The following is a 26,811-nucleotide window of genomic DNA, read 5'->3' on the forward strand; positions in this document are numbered from 1 at the left end:
TCAATTAAGTTCTTACTAAAGAAAGATTTGTTTGTCATCCTTATTGATTTCAAGCATGAAATCAATCACTGCAAAAATGTAGATCATCAAGATGTTACATCATGTATGTTTCGAAATGAGGGACAAAACTAGAAGTACTTCAAAAGTAGGATGCATCGTGCACCAGCAAAAGGTACTGAGAATCCATGCCACAGCTTTTGTAAAGCCATGCGTTATTTTCTCCTTTTCGTAGTGCAATGGCATGCGGCAAAAGAGAGAACCCTAATTTCTGCTGCATGAAATTTGACCTAATTGTTCTCTTGCAGCACCAGTCCGGTCCCTCTTCAGAATTGAGAACCAGACCGAAGGACCCGTTTCTAGTTTTCATAATCAGAGACTAGATTGGCACAGTTTGGTTCCCGAGTGATCGAAAACTAGGAACCAGACCAAAACTTGTGGAAACCACATACAACTAGTTGATTTTGGTTTGGTTCGATCTTGTTTATGAGCCGGACCTGATGCACATCTTTCGTCAAACTTCGAGATCTTAATTTAATTAATTAAATCTGAAAATCAATTTAATTTAAAATCATCACTAATTTATTATGGATCGATTAGAACCCAAATAAAATGTGAAGAAATATTTTACTTTTACGAAAAAGAGATGTCATTTTCTCATAAAAAAAGTGACCTTTGATATTGATGTACGCACTTTTGTAACTTTTTGTCTACTTCAGATAATGACCCGGCATTCTTTACGTCAATTTAGGCTCACTTCATGCCCAAACCCGTCTCTTTCGGTTTTTCCATAACACAATATTGGATGTTTTCTTGATGCAGTTCAGCTTGTCGTAAAAAAGAAGAAAAGATGTGTAGTTGAGCTGTCTAGTCGAGTTTCTATATGAAGTAGCTGGAGGATAATGCTGAGTTGCAGGCCGCTTAGTAGAGAGTCTTGAGAGTGATGGCCATTGGCCAATGCGTCTTTTAATGAGACTTGGGCCTGGCAACACCACCGCCACCTCCTTGACAATTAAACAAACTTAGGTTATTGACGAATGGGGAGCTAACTTCAGTAGATGAGATATGGAACTACATGAATCGTGGTTTTGGGGGGAATAAATTACCCTCCCAATTTAAACTTAAAGCTTACGGCAGAAGAAAGTCACGTCAATAACAGTAATTTTTAATTACTTGCATCACGATTTTCCATTTTACCTAGTTTTCAATCCTTTGCAGGAGATGAATTTTGGAAATTTTCTATTGAGAAAAGATGACCGAAGAAGCACATGTAGGAATTTGAAGTAAAACTCGCATTATTTTTTACTAGTCGATGGTTGTACTTTTGCAATGTGTAGTTGCTTTACCATTGACAAACCGAAAAAAAGCTCATTGGGCTGTTTTGTTAAGAAGATCGATCTGCTTTCTACACACTTTGGAGTTGTATCCCTGCCTACTTTAGTTTTTCCCCAGGCTTTTGAAAATGGGAAGTGGTCCTTCCTCAACCCAAAACTTATGATCATGCAATTTACTTGTTGATTATTGTACAAATCGGGCATGCCCAGCAAATGTCTCTGATTTCGACAACATCTGTGAGTATCTTGATTTCTCTTCGTGTGCATTGGAAATTGCTTGCCTGAAATTAATTCTTCGATAACAAGATCAGCAAGTTCGTCCCGTATTTCGAGAAAACCTTTTTGAAATCCTCTGCAGATCGAAATAAATTTGATGGCATTCTTCCTTGAATTGGTCATCACCACAGGGCCAAAATACTGATATTCAATCACCCGTGAAGTTCATGGACCCCATAAGTACGGAGAACGTGAGCTAGTTTAAGGAACAAACCAAAACAGCTGCACACATACCACGCGGCTCAAATTTGCTCTTGCAGACCCTTCTTTACTCCCTGAATGAAAGAAAGAATCCACACTGAAAATGCAATTGACATCTTAAGCGAGTTTGGGTCATACTCTAACTCCGCTCATGCTAGGCCAAACTTTTGAGTGAAGTTGGGTTAACTTGATCGTGTCAAACAGGCAAAAATTTTAGCCTTCTGTGCACACGGCTGAGAGTATAGTCTCCTCTCATTCAACCTTCCCCAACAATTTCAAATTCATGAAACAGCTGCCCAACGATTCGAACCAGAAAAACTCAGTCCTTTAATAAGGTGACCAATTGACCAGCATGATCTTTTCTCCTGCGTTGTGGCTTCTACCGAATATGCTTAAAGAAAAGGAAAAGAACAGACAAAATTAGCCATGCATAGATTTCTTTTCCTCTGCTCAAGAGATCGCGTGAGTTCATTTTCTTGAGAAGCAGGGGACACAAAACACAAGCATGGTGACTGGTGAGTTAGATGACGGTCAGTTCAAAAATTGCCAGTTGCTTCTCATGGATGAGGGAGTCCACCATCAACCTGTAAAAGATGCACGCCCTTCTTCCATCTGCAGCCACCCTCACCTCCTCCCGTGACATTGTTCTTACGTTTTTATCTTCGTTTTTCCTTCTCTTTTGGTTTGTAATTGTACTCGTCACCCCAGTGAACAGTAAGAACTAACACTTTCACCTGTGTGAATCTCCATGAGAATTTTGAGATGAAACAATTCTTGGTGTCCAAAGTGTCATCCAAGGGCTCAGTGGATGTTCCCGTCACCACTGGGAATTGATCAGAGAAAACAAATAAGTTTCCTCACTGGGTTCTTTTTCTTTTCAATGGAAAAAGGTTCCACTTTTACCTTATAAGCACATTTTCTAGAAAACTAATACATTAAAAATTAAAAACTGTTTTCCTCGTCAGCTTCACAAGAAAGGGCATCTGAAATGCTTCAACAAAAAGGGCCCTCACTTGAGATGAAATGTTTACCAATGTTTACTCCGATATGTATTTTATCGGTCTCTGTTCAAAAAAGAACATAATAAATGATAGAAAGGCAAAAACAGCACACGATCACAGGCCAACGCAGGAGTCCATATGTTAAAGACTGAAAGGGTCCTTTGAAGATCCCTATATCCTTTTTGCCTGTCTTCTCTTTTGGATGGGAAATGAGCTTGCATTCGTTCATCTAAAGACCAAAGTACATGGACTAAATGGGCTCTCTCAGCAACAACAGATCCAGAAGAACAGGGAAGTGGATTGAATCAAAAAATGAAAGGTAAACAAACAAAAGCATTAGTTCAAGCCCAGTTTGCATGAGGATTAAGCAAAATCTCCTGCATTCGGGAAAATTTTCAGAAGCAACTCTCCATTTAGTACAACATCTTCTGCTTTCCAGATAGAGTTCCACAGACGATTAGGGGAATCTAAAACTAAATCCTCCTCCCAGCTCCTGATCAAGTGATTACACTGACTTGACAGACTACTTGGACAAGTTGGGCAACCATACAACACATTTTTCAAATTGGATGGTGAGAATACTAGATATAATGGTCCTCTGACTTGGTATCGAACATTTTTGCGACAATCACCATCCATGCATTCATCTAGTGAATGGGTCGGATTGGAAATACATAGAAATCCACACACAAAAAAAGAGGGCGATCGGAGATAGAGAAAGGGCGAGAGAGTGTGCAGAGGAGGGAGAGAGAAAAATGGGGGGAAATTTCCCTGACAATGTGGCCCACGTTGGACACATGGCGCAATTTGAGGTGTCTTCTTATTTGCCACGATGGAGGGCTAAACGTACCCAATATTTTCTTCTGAATATTTTCTCAGGCAATGTAGTACCTGGCATTTCCACGTGGGGGCTCTGCTAGACTTTTTCAATTGGCTCAAGAGAAAGAGGCCGGTGATAGCGACGGCTTCCATTTCTATATGTTTACATTTGATGGTTTTTTGCTTGAATTAGGGATGGCGATGGACGTGGACGGATGGTGTCCCCAACCCGCTCGTGCGGTCGTCCTTCATCATTTCATCTCTCATTTCCTTCACGCCCAAAAATAAATTGTACTTGGATCTGAACAAGTCCAAAAAAAGGCTCAAGGGGAAGAAACAGGCGGAAGAATTGTTTTAGGGTGGGAGACTCGCAATGTCACTCCCATATTAGGAGATTTCACGATAATGAAGGTAGACACTACGTCATGACTACAGTTCTAATTACCGTTTGATACACAGATATAGTAACCTCCCACACCTGAGGTGAGTGAAGATGAGTGAAAAGCTTATTGTAAACTTAGCATACTTTATGACACAGTTACTGAACCAACTGGCCATGGTCTGTACCCCTAGTTCAATGACTGAATTAGGCGTATTGCAGACTTGGCATGCCTTATGGCACAATCACTTAACCAACTGGCCATGGTCTATACCCCTGGTTCAATGGCGATGGTCGTGGACGGATGGTGTCCCCAACCCGCTCATGCAATCATCCTTCATCATTTCATCTCTCATTTCTTTCACGCCCAAAAACAAATTGTACAAATGAGGAAACCCCAACACCCCCCCCCCCTCTCTCTCTCTCTCATGGATGACAGTGAGGACTTCTGTACTGTTTTCCATTTATTGCATAACACCTGGGACGGCATGAGAAAGGGTGTACAAGGCATGGCCCAAGTTGTGTGAGTTGGGAGCATTTATTGAGGTATTTCTGGTGTGCTTTTTCTTTGATTGAGAGGAAGGGAGGGGGTTTCAAGGTTTCTTTTGGATCGTTCTTGCTTGTTGGTTTCTTCATAGAGGAAGGGTGGGATGGATTCTCCGGAAGATGGAGCATGGTCCATTCCCTTTTGTGTAGTAATTGCATAGTGAGTTATATTCAGGAATAATAGCACAAGTGATTCATTAACTTTGGTTTGATATGCAACGTCTTCCTTAAATTTTTAATATTTTTAACGTAATTCCTTAATTATTAATAAGTATTCAATGCAATCCCTAAATTATATGAAAAATATTTAAAAGTTTAACAAACCACATTTAACATTTACCAAAGTTTAAGGATCAATAGAACAAATAAAAAATTCAAAAATAACATTATACATTGGATCAAAGTCATCAAAGTTCATGGATCACTTGCCTCATTTTCTCATTTTGGAAGAATTGAAGTCCTCAAAGCACATGTTTCCAACAGGATTCTGAAGCAAATGGAGGGCATACATGAACATGGGTTGGGATGCATCACGAGGGTCCATTTGCACTCTCCATGCAAGACAGGAAACAAGGAGAACTTAGGTAAGATGAAACCTTTCGTCCACCTTTTTTTTTTAACATTCTTTTTGAGAAATGAGGCGATAACTTGTCATGGGGAAGAGATTTATACTTATAAATCGCTTCTCATGTAAGTAAGTGAGTGGAGTGACCAGGATTTGAGTGGAATGCATCGTTAACTAGCTGCTGAGCCCTCGTTTTGCGCGAGTGTAATAGCAATTACATGCTCACACAGTCATCAAAATTGAGAGACACAAAATGAAGGGGGTTTAATATCATAAAAATAATTGAAGTTTGATTTGAAATTTCAACAATCTTACCCGATTCCATGAAAAGGGTGTTGTAATGATCAACATGTTATCTTTTATTATGTGTCAATATATTTAACTTATGAAGCATGACAAAGTACTTTTTTTTTTTTTTTTTACAATTGCTAGAGTGATCATAAAAAATTAGTTACGGGCCACATGACTCAGTGACACGTAAATTTAGCCACTTTTATGCATATATTTCTACTGGCAACGCACAAATAGCACTTAGTTCATACAACTTTTTAATTCGATGAATCCACGCAGGACTCCAAGAGATCAAAGAGTTGATCATACTGGAAGAGAGGAGAGAGAGAAAGGACAATGCTAAGGTTTGAAAAGTGAGGGCAGTAGTATAACTTCAAAAGAAGATCCAAAATGGAATACGAAAACGCATACAGATTTCTACGCTGCTGACAAAGTTGAAACCTTTTCGAACGCAAAGAGGTGGGTTCCATCTCTCTCTCTCTCTCTCAAGGATTCCTCGTGGTCAGTCTCAGTGGCGAGGTCTTGTTTCATCAAAGGACCAAACCCCACCACCGCTCCCCGCTTTCTGTTTTCCTCTTCACCTCTCTCCCATCTTTTCACGAATCCCTGTCCCTCACATCGCCCCGCAACTGTTGTTTACCGCTGGTAGATTTGCAGACATAGTTTCCCCAACGTCCACGAAATTCCTGAATGTAACGAATCATCAGTTCCTTCGTTCAGCGCCCTTAAATTACTCATGAATCAACAACTTAACTAGGTAAAAACAACGAATTATTATCGACAAATTCACTTTTTCTCGTGAACCCGTTACTGTTTAGCAAAGGTAGTGAGAACACTATAATCTTTCTGCTAGATTATGCATCTTTATTCTTGGATTCGTGGACCCTGGACAAGTACACTTGGCTTTGCTCCGGTCCAAAACGTGGTCAATTATTCAAATTCTTGTAGGAGCCACAATCTTAGATTGATCACCGATAGAAAAACGTATCACTTTGGATGATGGATCACCACTGTTGCAGAGCAGGCTTCATAGGATTTTTCCCCCACTTGAAGATGACACCGAATCCTAGTATGCACTTCGTACGTAGGATCATGTGCCTCCCTATCTTTGGAGCTTTGAATTCTTGGCGATGATCATGTTGCCTTGTTTCGGCAAGTAGCGCTTTGTCCATTCTCCTGATTCTTTTTCCATAACGAAAGAAGCTCAAGTACTGGTCTTTCCCTCATGAACATGGTCTAGAAAGTTGAAAGCAAAATTGGAAATTCATATGGCTTAAAACGAAAAGACTATATATCTCGTTTCTAAATCCTAATTGATCGCACTAATTGCATTACTTAATGGTCTAAGAAAGCATCGAGTGAACATGTTTTGTCACAAAAACCTCAGTAACACATCAAACCAAAGCATCATTCTGGCAGCATTCACCATCTGTTGAATATTTCTTTTACTTTGATTTTCTGATGTGTATTTCCTTGGGTTCTTTCTAGCCAGAATTTACGGGATTATGGACCCAAGAAACTGGAAACTGGCCGAAATTCTTTTGGAAAGAAGTTGTACCGGGGACCAGCCAGGCTATTTTGATTGACAAGCAAGTGTGAAGGGTCGACTTTATGACAGGAGACCTCACGTCCTTCACGAGCAGTGTCAGGTGATGTGTTTCCTCATTGGCATGCTGGTGTAATTTTCACAAAGATTGCAATATGGCAGACATAAGATCTCCACGAAGCTGCGAACCCCTCTTTTCTAAATGAGAACATAATGAAGTTTTACCTGATCTTTTTATTTTTTACTGTGGTACTGATTTCTTGCCAGCATTCAAACTCAATTGACTCCCACAATAACCTTTTGTTTTCTAAGAAATCAAGAGCTATATGGAGTTCGTCAGGCCGTCTCTTAACAAAAGTCATACTTCTTAGTCCTACCTAACGACTTTGTGCATGAAATGAGAGAAAAGAATTAGAGTACGAACTTTCTTTTTTCTAGTTTATGTAATCTTGCCATATTTATGAATTCCGATGAAGAATACAAGAACATTGGAATATCTCACGTCCTTAAATAATAGATCATCGTTGGTTTGGCGTGCAATTAGCTTCAGATCGCCAGTCTCATTAAATTCTTCTGGGCAAAGTGTTAAACGAAGCGCAAAATGGAAACTCTCAAGAGTCCTTCCAATTCAAATTAGAATAAACTAAGATGATAATTTTTTGCAAGATCGGTGCTAATATATCTTAAGAAAAATTATAGCTCATGGGCAGTACAGAACTATATACCTGGTATTAATTTTTTTTTGGCTAAGTGGAGTAGAATCTAAGTAATCTACTACCTAACTGCCCTTCAAATTAAAATAAAACCCACTAAACGAATAAGTAAAAATGAGATGGACAAAAGAGGGGAGAGAGAAGACAGAATCACTAAAACCATACTGAAAACAATACTTGGGGAATACCCAGGACACCAATAAGGAAGAACCAATCAAGAAATAGAGATGCAGCTTCAGAATGCTTCATCGGCACGATCAAAGAGCCGTTCTTGCTGGTCTTGCAAACACTGACACCAATCTTGACACTGGACGCTTCGGTTGGATTCAGGCACAGCCCAGGATTGCCACTGAGATCCAAGTTCTTGCCCAGCCTCTTTAAGAAGCCGGCATCAAATGGGACCACACCGGTCAACAAGTTCCTGCTCAGGTTCAAGTGGTATATGTGGGACAGAGTCCCGAACCCGACGGGGATTTCGCCAGTCAGCTGGTTGTTCTGGAGAGACAATGTGCTCAAGTTCCTGAGCTGAGCGAAGCTAGGAGGGATAGTCCCTGAGTACCTTGAATTGGCAAGCCTCAGCTCTTGCAATTTCACAAGCATGCCGAACTGTACAGGAAGAGGTATGCCCATTGGGTTGTTTTCCATGATGAAGCACTGCAAATTCTGCAGCTTTGACACTCCAGTAGGGAATTTTCCTCCCAGCCCGTTGTTGCTTAGCGCTACGAAGACCAGAGAGTTCAGCTTCTCGATGGTGTCAGGAATTCTACCTGTGAGCAAATTTGAGCTAAAGTCAAGCTTTTGAAGCTGACCCAGTTGGCCAATTGTGCCCGGGATCGAGCCTCCAAGTGAGTTGTAGCTCAGATCAAGGCCCACAAGGTTCTTCAGATTGCCTATTTGGAAAGGTATGGTGCCAGTGAGCAGGTTGAAGCTCAAGTCAAGGTGAATTAAGGATTTCAGGCTGAACACTTGAACCGGGATCAAACCGGAGAGGCGGTTTTGGGACAGCGTGAGGACTTCTAGGGACTTGAGGGAGGATATCTGGGGTGGGATTGGACCGACGAGAGCAGGATTGGACTTGAGACCGAGCTGCCGGAGGGAGGAATTGAGGAGCCGGTTCGGCGAAACAGAGAGGGTGGTCCTGGTGCGGGTGAAGCAGTTGAAGAAGAAGATGGATTGAATTTGAGGGAGAGAGAAGATGAGGTAAGGGAAGGTGGCCGTGGGCTTGCAGGTCGGGTTAGGGAGCGTGCCGAAGTTGAGCCTCGAGACATGGAGGTGTTTGTCATTGCCGGGTTTGCATTCTATTCCAGGCCAGGACGAGCCTGCCCCACACGGGTGCGGGTACGAGGCTCTCCAGTTTCGGTCGGAGGACATGGACTCCATGATCTTGAACAGGGTCTCAGATTCCGAGGGAAGCATGGCGTTTGGTCCGGAGTTGGTGCTCGTACGAGAAGGTGGTGGTGGTGGTGGTGGTGCGGTGGTCTTTGGAGGGGCATTGATGGGCAGAGAAGGGTAACAGGAAGAGAGCGAGGAGAAGAGCACGCCGAGGAAGAGGAGAAGGAGAAGAGGAGAGAGGGAGGGAGACGAAAGCATTGTGGCTGAGGTTTTGAAATGTGGTCGGTTGCAGTGAGCTCGGGTGACCTTGGAAGCGAAGTGGGTTTCTTTTCATCTGATGGGTGAGTGACGGAGCTCTCAACAAGGACGGAGAGAGAGAGAGAGAGGGACGTGACTTGAAACGACGGGTGGGGCAAGCTTGATTAAAGACGGTGGGGCATGACATGAGTGAGATTTTGAAGCCAAGGTAGGGTCAGCAAGGATGTGAAAAATTGGACAGCTCTTGTCTGAAGGGAGGGGGCCGGTGTTTCTTGTGGGAAACTCAAAGCGCATGTCTCACCTCATCAGACAAGTGAAAATTATTAAGCCGCGAGAGAACGTGCGTCCGAGAAAGAGACAGAGAGAGAGATCATTAATGGAAGATCAAGAAAAGTTACGGTTTTTCCTCGGAGGAACGACGCCACTGCATCATGGTCAAACTTTCGAGCGTCTGAAAATTCTTTCCCCGTTCTCGGGTGCTTTCACTAGTCACTAAAAGCCTTTTTCATTGCTGGAGTCCTGAAAGCGAAGGCACTTTTTTTTTTCCTTTTTGTTCTCTCCATTAGCAAGAAATTTTGGAGTGTTAAGCTACTCCAAAATAGCAGGCGATATGGTGAAAATTGACTTAGGAAGTATAGTTTTGGTAGTAATACATCATTCTAGCCAGTGTCTCTATTTTCCTTGGTTAAATTCTTAACTAGCTTTGAGGTCCTCCCGTGATCCCATTCCCATTCGATATGAATCTCTCCTCGACTTTCATGTGAAAACCACCCTGTGTTCTTTTCACCCTTTTCTCTTCCGATTTCGACTTGTCACTAGAAAAACTACGACAAGAAAGAAAATGGAGAACTATCCGTTGATCAAGCGTACAGCGGGGTCAGAACAAGCAAGCTCAACTCAAGTTCAAAACTTACAAATATCTACTGTTTTTTTTTTTTTTAAATAATAACAATATGCATGTGTGTGGCTTCTGCAGAAATAGTACGAGAAAACAAATGCAAGGTAGAACGTTAGATGATATTCTTACTTTTTTACTAGACGAACTTGAATTCGAGTGAAATACTTCACCAGACAAATCTAGCAGAACCTGCAATGGTCATACGTTGTACCACTCTCTCCGAGAAATGGGTCCCTTTCAACACTGTTACATATTCCCATTTTTTTTTTTTTTTCAAAAATCCCCATTAAGAGCAATTTCTAGGTTTTGTGGCAACCCCATAAGGGGGCGATGCCAAGCATCTAATGATCTGTTTTAATTTTTTTCAGAAATAACATTTTTCTATTTTTATTCTCTAAAATAATTTTGAATAAAAAAATATATTTGATAACTATACAAAATTTTTATTTTCAAAATAAAAAAAAAATAAGAATGCGCTTGGACGATTCATAAATTTTTTTATAACGTAAAATTTATTTTAATTTTCTAATAAATTTTTTTTTATTCTTTTTTTCCCTCTCTCCTTCTTGCTCCTCGGGCGAACAACTGCCGCTATGGCAACAAATTGATGACCAACGGCAGCAGCGGCAGCTAGTAGTGGTAGCTAGCTAGTGGATAGCGAGCGACAAGGAAGAAGAAGAAAAGAAGAAAAAATGAAAAGAAAATAACTTATTTTTAGAATCATTTCCAATAACAAGAAGTTACTTTCTTTTTAATTTTTTATTTATGTTCCAAATCTATTCTCTAATCACATTTCCATTTCGGGAAATAGAAAAATTAGTTTATGTTACCAAATCAATTTCTATTCTTTGTTTTTTTTTTTCCAAGAAACAACATAATAGAAATTGGAAGAAATGAGAAAGTTACCAAACGGAGCCCAAAATGACAGGCCATTGTGAGCAATGTCTCTCTTAGAAAAATATAAAATCAGCAGTTTAGAGTTATTGATTTAGCTGTCAAGTGTAAAAATTCAAAAAAATAAAAGACCTACTCTCCAAAAGGAGGAAAACTAGAGAAGAAGATTTATCCACCTGAAAGCCAAAACAATTGAACTGGAGTATGAATAGCAATCCTTTGCTTAACCAAACCAAGAAACTGAAATGACAACAAAATATATTCTTCGTCACTAGTTTAGAATCTATTTATCAGAATATGAATAGGGAAGATTGCCTTGGTCATGCCTATGTTACAAATATATCACACTACCACAACTAGCCAAGAGAAGAGTTCTGTACAGAACCTTTCTGCATGCGTTAAAAATAAAAACAAGCAGATGCATGCTGCTAAAGCTCCTACAAAAAGCTTGTCTAACATTTAGTAAATCAATCTTAGCAGCTTATGAAAGAACGGAAAAAAAAATGAAAGCATAACTACCCTCTCAAGACTGAAACTCGAGCTTTTTCCCGGCATTCAAATTAAGCTGATGCTGATATTTATTTATCAGCAAAGACTGTTGAAGGACCTCAACCTCGGGTATTGCACAGAACATATATAGGTCGGCCAAACCAAATTATTGCAGGTGTCAGAACGTTCACAGCTGAAATCACCTCACTTTAATGTGGTTAAGAAAGTACATGAGAAGCCCAACTCAAGTCTTGTGATGCCTCCTGTTGAAAATGAAATGGGAGGGGTTAAGTCATGTACCGAGACGGAGCAAAGCATATACGAGTAATGAAGAGAACTATTTATATGTCATGATGGATGACGAAGTGAAGCACCAATAACTTACTGCAATTACAGAAGATGCTTTTCACACCTCCACCGCAGTTTGTGATTCAATATCACCAGTAACATGTGCCAAATGTGAGTCATCAGCCCTATCCACTGCATTCTGGCAATGTGGATCAAGGACCTCCTTATTTCCACTGCAAAATTGTGATTCCTCAACTTCCATAGATAAGGCATCAAGCTGTGATCCACCATCCTCAACTCCATGATGGAATGGCTCCACATCAGTGAGTTCACCAACAGTTTGAAATGGATGTTGATGATTGGCTTCTCCATCTGTAACGGTGCAGAGCTGCACATGATCTCCATCAACAGAGACAAGACAAATCTGTGAATGGTCCTCTGTGCCCAGATTACATAGCTGCGAAGTGTTGTCAATTTCGGTAGGCTCTAATGGCAATTCATCGACTTTTACAATGGCACCATGAAACTGTGACCGATCATCTTCACTGGTTCCATCACAGTCCATTGGTTCATCCTTGTGCTTTCGTTTCACAAAGCTCTTCCTCCTAACCTTTTCCTTACCTCGTGCCCTCTTACCAAGTTCTGTTATTGCGATACCCGATGCAATGACTGGGGTTTCAACCTGGCCCCTCAGACATTCATGGGCAATATACCTGATCCTTGCAATTGATTCTACCTGCTGGGGATCTAGACCATCTATCGGGAATGTGTCAGCAATGTGGGCTATGTCCCTTAAACCAGAATTCTGCAGATATACAGCAAATCAAGAAAGTTAAAATTCTGTTCAATGAGAATTGACTTACTGTTATTGATAGTCTTACCGTTCTTTGGAACTCCGATGAAAGTGAGATGGGCCTGCCCACAAATCGACGAGTAATCTTTAGGTACCACTCCATGTATTCACTCTCATCTATGCTACCATCACCTTCCGCAATATTATGTCTGCGATTCACCCACTCATTAAGCTCGAATTCCATCTTCCCTGACAAATCTACACCTCCATCAACTCCACGATTTTTCCTTTGCCACTGCGGCACTTCCTCGGGAATATGCTGAGGCTTTCCACATTGCCTTAAGCAACGATCTGGAAGGTGTCTTTCAGCCTTATCAAAACATATCAACATTGTCTTCGATCTTCCCAGGCTAAGACTGCTTTTAATATCTTCAGGTATCACTCTACTGTCCATATGTATATAAGGGCGCCACTCCACCTAGAACCAATGTAATTGGAATTCTCTTTCACTCCACAAAATACATCAATGATAAAATCATATGGTACAAGTTCGAGGAGGAAGAATCAAAAGTGGTACTTACATCACATGGTTTCAAGGCATCCAATGCCTTTCGATAGAAAATGACATCACGGTTGGCCGTTGGACCAATTTGTTTGCCTTTCCACCGAAGTACGTAAGGAAAGCAATCATGGGCTGGATCATGCTTAAGCTTTGGTCGCCCAATATTTAAGTGGTAATAACTCCAACACTGCAAAGTGAAACTAAGAAAGGTCAAATGACCACATATGACGTCCTAGGAGAATATGCATCTATGATGAAGCAAAGAATTTATCAATGATATGAAACTAATCTTCAGCTTCACCAGCACTTGAACCTGCCATAATACTGCAATGTGTGGTGAAATAAATGAGAAAATTACAATAACCTGGAGAAGGGTCAAGCATCCACTGATAGTACTCTGAGAAGCAAGAGAAGCATTCCCCAGTGCTCTGTACAAGAAAGCCAGTGCTGCTGCACCCCAAGCATATTTTCCACATTGGGCAAAATCTCCGAATAATGGCAGGTACATTACGGGGACTTTGTTCCCTGTAGTTGTAGAAAATATGGTGCTTCCTACCAGATATAACAGGTATGCACGTGTATGGCGTTCAATGTCTTCAAAAGGAGCATCTTCAGGACAATCAGAGAAAAACTCTTTTAACCAACTTAACTTGACCATGCCACCACTAGCATAACCAGCTTCCGGGGCTCTCCCAAGGAAATTTTCACAGACGGCATTGCAAGATGTATGTGTGATTCCAATGACAGGGTCTCCATCAATCGCAAGTCCAAGCAAGAGAGCAACATCTTCGAGAGTTACTGTCATCTCTCCAACATTCATGTGGAACGTATTTGTCTCTCTCCTCCATCTCTCAACTAAAGCAGAGATAAGCGGATTGTCCAGACTGATAGCAGGAATTAACCTCAAGTACCCAAATCCAGCCTTCTCAACTAACTCTGTCTGTTTAACAGTGAGTCTCCATTGATCCAGCTTTGATGTGTGCTCATGACATCTTAGTGCACCACGCTCCTAAATAGCAATGCAATTGTACTGTAAACCCATATGAAACAGATATATATATATAATTCATACAGTGGAGCCATAGCTTCTTTGTGCAAGGAATTTCTCAGGTTGCCAGCAACTATCCTTAAAATTAATTTGCTAAGACAAAGACCGAATTTTATGATTTCTAAGTGCCACATCCAATTGTCTGTTGAGTTACTACAAGTCTATGAAAATTGCATCAGATTCAAGTTAAAGTTCTTCAAAGTCGTTATAAGTGAGAATTATAACATCTAGAACAGAGCCCTCTAGTTAGCTTCCTTGATACATGCTAGAAGGAGCTGACTGAAAACAAAGATGCATGAGAAACACGACTAGCCGTGCGTCTCCCCATGCACTACACTCGCTTCACAGAATACAGTTTTTTGGTTGAAGAGAGCTACTGAGAAACTGGATCATAATCTTTTGCTTACAAGAAATTCCTCCAAAAATTACTTTCACTTTTTCGAACATCATCTGACAATGTAGCATTAGCACAATCTAGTGAACATGAGCTTTTAAAAGAACTTATTATAACTGGAAAAACATTAGGAAACTTGAAATCATGAGACAGTGAAGTCCATATTATAAACAACACCTGTCCATCCCAAACTGCTGATGAGACATGCTTATCTTGATCATAAAGTACAGATCCATCAATCGGACCAGGGTTGATTGCACTGGGTTCCACCACCGCCGCTTCCATTGACTCCATCAATTAACTTCCTGTCCAACCAGACAAAGCACACAAAGCATATTAGTATGACTTTTAAGTTAAAGTCAACCATCCTAGGATTTTGCAACCCTCAGGAGCATGCATGGATATAACTCACAGTTAAAAGTCTAAGTGCACATAAGTTCCTCTCTCCCTCGAGTGGAAAAGCTATAAAGATGAAATTAGAAAAATGGAGCTCAATCCTAATCCAGTGAGCAAAATAGACATGGTGCATATAAACAAGCAGCTCAATTCCTCTCTCCCTCAGCAAAGCCTTTCCATGCACTCTACTTCATCCAGGATATCTGAAATTCCTCAAAGTCCGCACATTGCAGGGTCACAGAATATCATTGAACGGAAAAATTCTAAGGTCCAATTTATCCATGTAAAAAACAGACTTGATTTGAAAATTTTGCATGATGTAAGGGCATTAGGGGGGGCAAAGATAAATTCTGCATAAGTTTGAGTCCACAGACTCTGTATTTCTGTCAGAAAACCAAAAATTCCGTCCACAAATCTCCTCAGGAGAAGGGCTTAATTAGAAGTTGCCGTAGTTGATAGCACAAATACCATTGCCATGTCAAAATTCCAAAGCAGTTTGGAGGGAGGACTAAACAAAATGCCACAGGACAACTGACAGGTATCATTAGCAAATTATGTTTTGACATCAGACAACCCTAATGTACAGAGCAAAAATACTGAGTTACTTAGAGGCATCTGAGCAAATAACCATTGATCAGTTGATTCTATTGGAATCACTATAATTAAGAACCTCAATAGATGAATATCTTCAGAGCACTTGATACTTACTGAAATTGGATCTTCTGTGCACTTGATGCAAACAAAAGTTACTCAAGGAAATGCATACCCGAAGAAGATGTGCCTCTCTATCTCAATCACTGAAGCATCAATAAAAAACTTTCAATCAACGCTGTTCTAGTTCACTATGGCAAGATCTCAAAGCCAGAGATTTAACAAGTGCCACTTCATCAAAAGCAGCTTGAAATTGAACTTCACTTGCACTAAATTAGTGTGGGAAACTTCAAAATTCGGTTAAATTCATGCCTGTATCAGATAATTAACTTCTACCCTTTAGTGGGGGCAAAATGGACTCTTCCAATTGCTTCCTCTCTCCTTTTCTTTCCTTTTTCTGTTTTATATGCTCTTTTACTTATCATGAGCATTTTAGTGCCACAGACTCGCAAACATCTACACAAACCCCTCACGAATAATTAGTCTTGAAAATGAAAGATGCAATTTTACGCGCACGGGAAGCGCAGTCGAGACTGGAAGCACATCCAGAATTTCCAGCGGAACGGGACTTTTATTTTCGAAATGCCATCTTTATTAGAGCTCCAAAAGCCTAGCAGATAAAACTGAACAGGGGAAGAAGGAGGGAAAAAGGCCTGGACTTTTCTCCAATCCCAGAAAGAGGTAACGACTTGGACGTATGAAAATCAATCATTGCACACGGAGGCTCCGAAAACAAGCAATAGTCCCGTTACGCCGGGCTCCCATTCACTTAAAAAACCAATTTTTTTTTTTTTTTTTACATATTTTTTGAAATCGAAATCCCAAGCTCCATTCATCATCGCGAATCATCCTGATCCCAATAACAATAATTCCCCCCCAATCAAAGAGTCCATTTCAGCCGATTGCAATGTCTCGAGGGTCCACGAGCCCTCGAAAGCACCAAGCTTTTCCGGGAAGGGGCTCCTCTAAAGCCGGCTCAAAGTGTGCTCAAAACGCTTCGCATTTTCGATTCGGAAGTCCATCGATTCGCCCCCAAAATCTGCAGGAAACCCTAACCGACCCGAGACAGGGAGGCAGGCAGGCAGGCAGCACGAGAAAGGGAAGCGAGCCAGGGAGCGAGCGAGAGCAGGAGAGATTTTCCAATCCCGAAACGCAAAAACGACGCCGGCGACGGAGGAGTAAATAAAGTAAAAGCGGGGAAGGAATGGAGGAGTACCCGGAATCGAATGATTGTAAGGAGGTCTCTCTTTTCTTTAAGGCAACAAAAACGACGACGGAGAAGTGCGCCAGGAGTCGCTCGCGTAACCATGAACGAGCAGCAGAGGACAGAGGAAGAGAGAGAGAGAGAGAGAAGAGAGAGAGAACGCCAAGCTCCCTAGTCCCTCCCCCCGCGGCCTCCCCTCAAAACGACGATGGAGGACTCCAACCGGGTGCCGCCGGCGCTCAGGGTTACACGTGGAGCGAAACGAGTGGGCCGTGCCTGATTCCATCCCCTGCGCGGCCCACGGAAGTCGAGATCCTGTGCGGCCCGACCCACAAAATGGATTCCACGGTCGCGTCGGGTCGAGTAAAGAGTCGGGTAAAAGGCGATCGCACTGAATTTTGCAAATTCTTTTTCAGTTTCTTGACGATACTCTTTGGAATTTGATGATTCATCGGACCGAGAGACGAATTTCATCTGCCGATCATAAGTAAGTAAATGATATGTATCGCTTTAGTTCGTAGCGAATCGTGATGCTGGCTTGCCAATGCATGAGATCGCCGAGACACTGCCCTTATTATTTTGCATTGCTCCATCTCGTGCTTATTCTTGCATCTTGAGGAGTGGGAAATGGAGGAGAAAGGGAGATAGAACCCAGCCACGCATGGCTGAGATGGTTGAGGACTTGCGTTTCCTCCTCAGAGGTTTTGGGTTTGAATTCCCTAATCGGCTCCGTAATTTAAATGGAGGTCCATGGCGGTGGGTTGCTGTGCTAGTCTCCCCCGGGGTATAGTCGCGAATACCGAATCGGCATAAGCCGACAAGAGAAAGTGGATCCTTGGTCACCTAAAAAAAAAAATGGAGGAGAAAGGGAGTGAGAATGACCGAGAACTGTAATTCGGCTCTACTAGAGTTTTTAATCGAGGGACTCTTACAGAGTTCAATGCCTAAGTGGGCTTCTACACCATTTGCTACTTGCTAGCCCATTATTTTTTTCCTTAGGCCCATGAAAACTAGTAAAGAATTTCCCAACAGAAGAAAAATGCTGTGGGGGCATATGTGTATTTATGTATGTGTGTATATATAGTCGAAACCGATTGATTGTTCGCTCGAGTGCTTCCCATGGGATATTTCCAATTGGTGTTTGTGACTGTCGCATGGCATACTTTTGTCATATAGATCACAATCGATCGATAACTATTAGGCTGTGTTTGATAGTCCGGATTTGAGTCTGGATAGGATAATTTATTATCCTATCCAATGTTTGGGAATGTTAATCGGATCGGACAAACCTGGATATATCCGGATAAAATGCCAGATAAAAAATCCGAGGCAGAGGGTGGGATAAGCCCGGATTGGATAAAAAAAAAGAAAAACTTTTAAGGAAAGAAAAGAACTTAACAAAAGAGAAGATATCACTTGCCGTTTTCAAAGGTGGCCACTGCAGAGGTGGCCAAAATTCCTAGATCTATGGTTTTTTCCATGGCCTTTAATTAATTGAATTTTCTATTTTTAATTTTATAATTTAAATGAATATCATATTTATTTTTTAATCTTATCTTGAAGTGCGCTAAACACTTGATAGGATTAGATATGTCCGCCTTTATTATCCAAAGGATTTAATATCCTACTTTATCCTATCATATCTTGATTATTACCCGAACAATCAAACGTAGCCTTAGCTTATTGATTTTTTTTCATCCTTGAACTTTTTGTTTCTTATTGCGTTGATAATTCAAAAAATGAACGAAAATTGCACATATAGTCTTAGATGATATAGTTGTTTTATCATCCAAGACTTTTATCTATCATTCATTTATAATAGTAAAAGTGAACTATGTATAAAAAGGTCTTATCAACTAATTAAGACATAAATGATGTTAAACTCTTTTTCTCTATAAGAATCATAGCCCTCTCATGTCCGAAAGGGACAGCAATACTCCTCCTACTCTCCACTTATTAATACTATTGCTCTCTTTCCCAAAACTTGCCTCTTATTTTTTCTTTTTGCAAATATGTTGAAGATACATTTTTTTTTCTAACCATAATAATGCCAAATTAGTGTGCTACTAGGGAATTAGGGGGTTAATGATAAAATAATTTAATTGCCCATATTCTAAGTTAAACAAGTGTGAATGCCTGAAACCAAGTGTAATACAAGCATTAGAAAGATTATGTTACAGTATTACCTTTTGTAAACTTCAAATTTGCATTCTAAAGAGATACGTAGAGGCACAAAATATTAAAAAATAATAAATTTTGATGATATTTAGAATATTGGAAATCTCTAAGGAATCAATTTTCACAAGTAATGTATTTTCATATTTAAATTCTTTCGTAAGGTATTATATTTGTTGTATAAATACCTATTCTTTGAAAAATTATTTCTTTTAAAAGAAAAGAGCCAACTTAGCACTAAAGCTTCATTTTGAAATTTTAATGCACTTTCCAATAAGACAACTGCTTTTTCTTTACCCATATAAATTTGCATCTTAAATTTATTTTGGTTGGCCATTTGGTTACTATTTCTTTTTGTATTTTTCTTTCCAAACAGTGATCAAAATTTGATCACTCATAACGTTTCCTCCGTCGTCTAACTTACTCGATTTTTTTGCCAACATAAAGCTCGCAACCTAATCTTTATGAAATAAGATTCAATTTTTTTGCCAAAATAATTTTTCATAATTAAACTTCTTCCTAAGATATTATAAGTATATTTATATATACCTATTCTATGAATAGTTCACCATCTTCAAAGCTTCATTTGGAAAGAGCTGCATTTTTTTCACTCCACTTTTAACTATAGACACTCTTTTTTTTTTTTGGAGTGTTTTGATTATATTTTCTCTCATACGGCTTACCGCTTCTCTTATAATTTTACAAAAGTAATTTTTTTTTTGGTCTACTTTTTTTTTCTTTTTCTTTTTCTCCTAACAGGCCTCACTTTCATTCTTATTCTTTCTTTCCAAGCCAAAATCATTCATTTTCTCTCCCATTATTTTTTCTTAACACCTCCATAGTCGTATAAATTGAAAAGTTGAATATTTATGATGTCAATTCGTCATTATCCAAAATTTCCCCTGCATCGACATTGGGCTCAAAATTGAACTCTCCAAATGAACCCCTTTCTAAATAATTTCATGCTTATCATGGGTATGTGGTTTTGTGGACTAACGCGTCACTGCTTCAATAATTCTTTATTTTCTTTGATTTTTTTCATGAGCATGTTAGGGAGAGATTTTCTCTAACTATGATCTGCTTAAATTGTGATCAATTTGGACATTCTATGGAAAAGTGCATATTTGAGTCCAATAAGGTTGACATGCCGGTGCCGACTGGAGAAAGATGCCGATCCGAACCAAGCAAGACCCGTCCATGGCCGGGGGCATGTTTCTATTCGTGGATTCCAACTCATGAGTACTCCATACAAAATATTAAATGAGCAAAACATGGAAAATGAACACACTATAGAAACTCAATCAACAATAAACACACGAGGTTATAGGCATCCCTAATCTATTCCTTCGCTCTTTCCCCATAATTCGGAGTCACATTAACGATTTCATGTTCATAGCAGTGTCCTGAATTTGTCCATATATAAGTTCATGAGTGAACTGATCCCCTCAGCTCTATGTGAATCGCTTTCTCGACGTGCTTGATTTGCCTATTTCCGTTTTCACCGGCTAGGTTTGACCTCGAAGCTCATGGCCCCCACAACCGAATCTAGCGAGTGGTCAAACAAGGGCCACTGAATGCCGCCGGAGGTCCAGGTGGTAGCGGGCAGGGAACTTGTGCCACTCTACCCAATCGTATGAAAGTGGCATGCATCCTGGTTCCCAAGACTCTTTCATAGAATTCCAACGATGGAGACTCATCATCCATCGGTCATCCGCGGAGGACACCTGATATTGATGATATGTTAGATGTTGTTTTGGATTCCCAACTTTCCAAGATATAGACTGTTAATATCCCAAAAGTGGCTTCTAAGAGCAACAAGCACCTTGATAGATATGGGCCAGGTTTTTATTTAGTTGTTTAGTTTCTACTTCAAGCTTATTTTGAATGAAAAATCAAAGAACAAAATAGTTCAGGATAGCAATGATATGTCCAGCTTCGAAAAATTAGACTTACAGCTCTTGGTTTGACATGGAAAACATTTACATGTGGATTTTAAAGGAAAGAGCCAACTCTGTACCATCAAATTTTCATTTTGAAATTTTGATACACTTTCCAATCTTGTCGGGCCAATAGTTCTTTCTTTACCATATAAGTTTGCATCTTGAATTAATTTTTGGGTGGGATTTTGGGTTACTATTTCTTTTATATTTTTCTTTTCAAATAATCACTAATCATAACTTTTCATCCGTCATCTAATTTACTCAATTTTTTTATCAACGGAAAGCTCGCGACCCAATCCTTATGAAATAAGATTTAATTTTTGCAAAGCGTCTCTGTGCAGTGTCGATGACATGTGGATTTCATGTTAATAATTGACATTTGTTGGCACCTTTCTAGAATTGGACCGGGATGAGTTTAGTGAAAGATTTTCAATTTTCTTATTCAAATTTGGGAAAATTGTCCAAAAAATCTTAAATCTATAGTAATTTTGCTAATTTAGTCCTAAAACTTTTAATTGTGCCAATAGAATACTAAATATTTCACGTCTTACCAATTGATTTCATTCAATTAATTTTTGTCGAAACTTTTACTTGATCCTCTTGCTCAGCTTGGCGCCCCCTCTACTCCTTCGTTCTAAATCGCCAGCATGAGATTGAGGGTGTTGTAGCTGGAATGGAGTGCACCTCTCTCAATTCATGGTTTGATCGAAATAAGAAGGATAGGGGAAATTCATCCCAGCGACTGCAACAAAGGCTGATGAACTTGAACTCGTGCTTATGACACTACAGCTCTGGGAATCCGTGTAGTGTTGGCTGACCATTCGGCACTGTCATGTCCATTGCTCGATTCCATCACTCATTTACCCTTCAACGCATGTAGAGCTTCTAATCTCACCCCACCATCGACGACGACGACTTGGAGACATGAATCCCATATCTTCCATCTCCAACAAAAATTATAAAAAAATTATCTACATTAGTGCTGGTTGTGCTGATGATTGATGTTCATATCAGCGATTTCTGGCTAAAATTGGTGAATGCACTTGATTGACAAAACATGAAAAAATTTATGACTCAATTAATAAAATTAAAATTTAAAACTGAATTGGTAAAAATGTAATAAATTTAGGACTTTTTGAATAATTTTCCCATTCAAATTCCTAATAATAGGAGTCTGATTTTCACATTTTTGTCGTGCATCTCATCACTTGTCATGTCATTTCTCTTTTTCATTGCATTTCCCTAATCCTTTGTCTTTCTTAAAGTTCTTTCAAGCTTTCTTGTCATGACACTTCTTTGGCTTACCCAATCCAAATGCTCTTCCAGGATCAAAAAGCTTAATCAAGTAAGGATTAGTTAAAATTTGTTCAAGATGCGACAGACACCATTAGATTCAAGTGAGTTTTCATTGAATTTTGTGTATGCATATTTTGATTTGTGCTTAACAAGTTCTATTAGTATCACACGAGTAGTACCATCTTTTGGTGGCATTAAACCGCATTTTCACCATCATAGGTGGATCCAATTCCCAATAGTACATGAAACCAAGTATAATATAGGCGTTAGAAAGATGATGTTATAACGTTATCGTTTTCTAAACTTCAAAGGTTGCATTATAAACAGAAATATAAAGGCACAGAATATTGTAAAGTAATAAATTTTGGTGATATTTAGAATAATGGAAATCTCAATATTATATATTATTAGGTAATCCAATTCCACAATTTTTAAGGGATTTGTTTTTACAGGTAATATATTTTCATATTTAAATGCCTGTACTGAGGCTAATCCATTTTCCTTTTAACGTCAAAAGCTCCATTTTGCTCGTGAATGAAGGGACAAATTTGTACCCTCAAAATAAGGACTCATGAATGAAAGAGCAGCGATTTCAACAAGCATTCTGAAAACTCAATATTTTCACATGATTTAAATAATTTTCTATCTTCAAAATCTTGACACATGAAAGTAAATGCAATATTTCTAATCACAGAACGAACAAGACCTACCCCGTCACTAATATGAAATTCAAAATTTGGGTCAATCCAACATGACCGCAGTCAAAATCAGAGCTGATATTGAGCCAGAAGGCAGTGTAATTGTTGTATACATACCTATTCTTTGAATAGTTTTTATTTCTCGTAAAGAAAAGAGACAACTCAGCACCATCAAAGCTTCATTTTTAAATTTTGATACACCTTCCAATCTTGTCAAGCCAACTGTCTTTTCTTGCATCTTAAATTTATTTTTGGATTGGATATTGGGTTACTATTTCTTTGTAGTTTTTTTTCAAACAAGTGTTGAAAATTTGACCGTTCATAACTTTTCGTCCGTTGTCGAACTTACTCAATTTTTTTGCCAATGAAAAGCTCGCAAGCCAATCTTTATTAAATAAAATTCAATTCAATTTTTTGTCAAAATGTATTTTCATATTTAAACTCCTTCATAATGTATTATAATTGTTGTGTGTATATATATATTTTCTTGAATAGTTTTTATTTCTTGTAAAGAAAAGAGCCAACCCGGCACCATATTCAAAGCTTCATTTTGAAAGGGTCATACTTTTTCCACTCCAATTTTAACTTAAGAGATTCTTTTTGTGTGTGTTTTGAAGAGATTCTTTTTTTTTTTTTTTGTCTTTTGACCATAATACCTTTTATCGTACTATTCCTCTTAAAAGATTAAATTTTTGTTTGGTCTACTCTTCTTCTTTTTTTAATGACCTAGGGAATACCGCGCACCGTACCAACACGGACAGCTGGGCCATTCCTCTTAAAACATTAGATTTTTTGTTTGGTCTACTGGTTTGTTCTTCTTATTTTGTTTCTTCTTTTTCTTTACAGGTCTCACTTTCTTTCTTTCTAAGCCAAAATAATTTGTTCTCTCCCATTCTCTCTTTTTTTATTTTTTTATTTTTTTATTTTTTTTACGCCTCACTACCGTAGAAATTGAGATGTTGTATATCTACGATGCCAACTCATCTTTGTCCATACTTCACCGGCACCAGCATTGGGCTCATCATTGAACTTGTGAGCCCCTTTCTTCGTTTCACGCTGTCGAAATAATTTCATGCTTGTCATGGGTTTGGTTTTGTGGACTAATAGATCGCTTCTTAAATAATTCTCTATTTTCTTTGATTTGTTTTGTGAGCATGTCAGGAAACGCTTATTCTAATTATTGATTTAGAAGCATAGATTGGAAGGAAAACAAAAGGTGAAAATTGTTAAAGAAGCTCTTTTTATAGTATTGTCGATGGAGAGTCATCATGAGGACCACCTGATATCACTCTCCCTTTCTCATCAAGTGACCTATGATATTTTAGATGTTGGGTTGGGACCCCAACTTTACAAGATAGAGATGATTGTTAATATCCCAAAAGTGGCAACAAGCACTTGATAGGGTGTGGGGAATGGTTTTTCTTTAGTTTCTACCTCAGTCTTGTTTTGAATGAAAAATCAAAGTCCGAAATAGTTCAAGATGGTAATGATGTGTCCGGCTTCGAACAATCAGACTTACAGCTCAATGCTTCCTTGGTTAAGCACGACTTTCTCATCATAGGTCTCTTTCTCTTGCATAAACATAGGGCCGAATTGCATTTATTGTTATTCATGGTTGTGGAGGATGTCGACCACTCTTGTTTGGCAGCTTTTTTCTCCGCTTTTTTTTCAAGAGAGTTATGCATTCCTTGCTTTTCATGAATTCATTCCTGTCTGTCATGAAATAAGATCAGACTACAGCTAATAATTAAAAAAGAAAAATATACGATCCAAACTCCCTCACAGGAAAATATGAAACGCCCACTGTCTTTTGCCATAGTCAGAAATGCTACCAGAGCTAGCAGAACTAGCAAAGCTACCAAAGCTAGCTTTGGGTTTTGGGATATTGTGTCGGGGCTTAAACATCAGTTTCAAATATCGGCAAATGCAGAAAGGAAACAACGAAATTATTATGTCCGCAACAGAAGCCTAAGGTCATGGAATTGTTGATCTTGTAGCGATTAAAAAAGAAGAAGAAAAGAACAACTCAGCACCATCAAAGCTTCATTTTGAAATTTTGATACACTTTCCAATCTTATCAAGCCAACAGTTTTTTCTTTATCTATATAAGTTTGCATATTGGATTAATTTTGGGTTGGATATTAGGTTACTATTTCTTTTATATTTTTCCTTTCAAACAAGCGACCAAAATTTAATTGCTCATGACAACTTGTCATGTCGTTTAATTTACTCGATTTTTTTGCCAACCGAAAGCTGTAGACCAAATCTTTACAAAACAAGATTCAATTTTTGCAGAGTTTCCCTCATGCAATATCGATGGCTTCTTTAACGTGCACTTCATGTTAATAGTTGGCATTTATTGACACATTTTTATAATTGGACCAAAGGGATGGTTGTGGTGAAAGATTATTAATTTTCTTGTTCAAATTTGGGAAAATTGTCCAAAAATCCTAAATCAATTGCAATTTTACCATTTCAATCCTAAAACTTTTTATTTTGCTAATTGAATTTTGAACATTTTCACATTTTCCCAATTGGTTCCATTAAGTAAATTTTGGTTGAAAATCGCTGACATGGACACTAACATCCAATATAGCATGGTCGGTGTTGATATGGACAATATTTAATATTTTTTAGAATTTTTTTTTTTTTTTTTTTTTTTTTTTAATGTGGCGGGTGAGAATTGTCAGGGCCTCGTTGGCAGCGGGTGAGGGTTGTGACGCCCTTGCTTGAGATGCGACAGACACCATTAGACGATGGATTTGTGTAAGTTTTGTTGAATTTTCTGTTTAAATATGATTTTAGGATTTTGGTTTGAGCTTAACTAGTTCTATTATTAGTGCACGAATAGTACGACATTCTGGTGGCGTTCAACCACATTTTCACAGCCTAGGTGGATCCAATTCCTGATGGTACACGAAGTTGATATCTTTGATTACTTTTTTTAATATCTATTGACTTTAGAGAATTATTTATGCATCAATATTGATGTCTTCTTTGATTACTTTTTTTAATATGGTATTGGTTCAATTTCACAACAATTTGACATCTTGGATTACTATATGCATTGAAATATGTCGAGAGAATTATTCATAAAGTCCTAAACCTATTACTTTAAACATTTTTAAAACTTGTCAATTGAGTTCATCCGGCAATTTAACCAAAATTTACTAACATGGATGCTAGCCTGATGTGGCACAACCAACGCTAGTGTGAACAATTTTGAAAAACTTCAAATATTTTCCAAATTTTTATTGAGTTTTTCCTTTTATTTTTTTTTTTCTTCTCTTTTCCTTCTTTGATTTTTCTTTTTCTTTTTCTCTCCGTCGATCAACGCCGAGCCATGGCCAGCGGAGGCTGCCAGCTTAGGCATGAGCTGCCCTTGCTCGAGCTGGAGAGGGCAAACCCTTGCCCGATCCGACAAAGGGTGCCCTTGCCGGCCCAAGCCCGGTCGTTCCTTGAGTTTTTTTTTTTTTTTTTTTTTTTTGCATGCATCCTTTGAAAGAATCAGCATTATCCATGTATAATGATCCTACTACTATTTTTTGCATCTCATTACAGATATTCAATATTCAATTTCCACTTGTCGCTTGGCCTGTGAGTGTGGTGTTTATGAGTAGTTTTAGAGATTTACTACCCTTTCGAGCACATCGACAATAATGCCATTCTTAGATTTTCTTTTGATCTTGGTTGCGGTTCTTGAAACTTTAGGGATCGTGCTGGATTCTCTGAGGTAAAAGGCTCTCTGGCCTCGGTTTTCCTCCTCCATCTGCATCATCTTCCTTTCCTGCTTCGTTTTCCCAAGTGCATTCTCTACATCTGCCATT

General features: G+C 39.0%; 2 protein-coding genes across 4 annotated transcripts; both read right to left on the reverse strand.

The window, feature by feature from the left end:
- Window positions 1-7,665: 7,665 nt before the first annotated feature.
- Window positions 7,666-9,288, reverse strand: LOC104441614 (receptor like protein 29). Its single transcript, XM_010054770.3, has one exon. The coding sequence runs from the start codon at window positions 9,256-9,258 to the stop codon at window positions 7,822-7,824; it is 1,437 nt and encodes a 478-aa protein (XP_010053072.2). The 5' UTR covers window positions 9,259-9,288; the 3' UTR covers window positions 7,666-7,821.
- A 1,998-nt stretch (window positions 9,289-11,286) lies between these two features.
- Window positions 11,287-17,062, reverse strand: LOC104441623 (protein MAIN-LIKE 2). 3 transcript variants are annotated; one of them, XM_010054797.3, is made up of 8 exons: window positions 16,888-17,062; window positions 15,729-15,817; window positions 14,802-14,929; window positions 13,547-14,191; window positions 13,202-13,369; window positions 12,709-13,098; window positions 11,925-12,632; window positions 11,287-11,802 (listed from the first exon to the last, which is right to left on the reverse strand). In XM_010054797.3, exons 3-7 carry the CDS (start codon window positions 14,916-14,918, stop codon window positions 11,946-11,948), a joined length of 2,007 nt encoding a protein of 668 aa, XP_010053099.2. In that variant the 5' UTR covers window positions 14,919-14,929; window positions 15,729-15,817; window positions 16,888-17,062; the 3' UTR covers window positions 11,287-11,802; window positions 11,925-11,945. The 3 variants fall into 3 exon arrangements, with proteins under 3 accessions (XP_010053099.2, XP_010053086.2, XP_010053094.2); XM_010054784.3 differs by lacking the exon at window positions 15,729-15,817 and having other exon boundaries at window positions 16,888-17,061; XM_010054792.3 differs by lacking the exon at window positions 16,888-17,062 and having other exon boundaries at window positions 15,729-16,881.
- Between the last annotated feature and the right edge of the window lie 9,749 nt (window positions 17,063-26,811).

Source organism: Eucalyptus grandis, chromosome 1 (genome assembly GCF_016545825.1).
Source record: "Eucalyptus grandis isolate ANBG69807.140 chromosome 1, ASM1654582v1, whole genome shotgun sequence".
Taxonomy (NCBI): Eukaryota; Viridiplantae; Streptophyta; class Magnoliopsida; order Myrtales; family Myrtaceae; genus Eucalyptus; species Eucalyptus grandis.

Coding starts and splice junctions, on each gene's coding strand:
- LOC104441623 (XM_010054797.3), bottom strand. CDS start 14,918: ATGGAGTCAATGGAAGCGGCGGTGGTGGAACCCAGTGCAATCAACCCT. Junction 14,192..14,801: donor CAGCAGTTTGGGATGGACAG/GTGTTGTTTATA, acceptor ATTGCTATTTAG/GAGCGTGGTGCACTAAGATG. Junction 13,099..13,201: donor ATGCCTTGAAACCATGTGAT/GTAAGTACCACT, acceptor CATTGGTTCTAG/GTGGAGTGGCGCCCTTATAT.
- LOC104441614 (XM_010054770.3), bottom strand. CDS start 9,258: ATGCTTTCGTCTCCCTCCCTCTCTCCTCTTCTCCTTCTCCTCTTCCTC.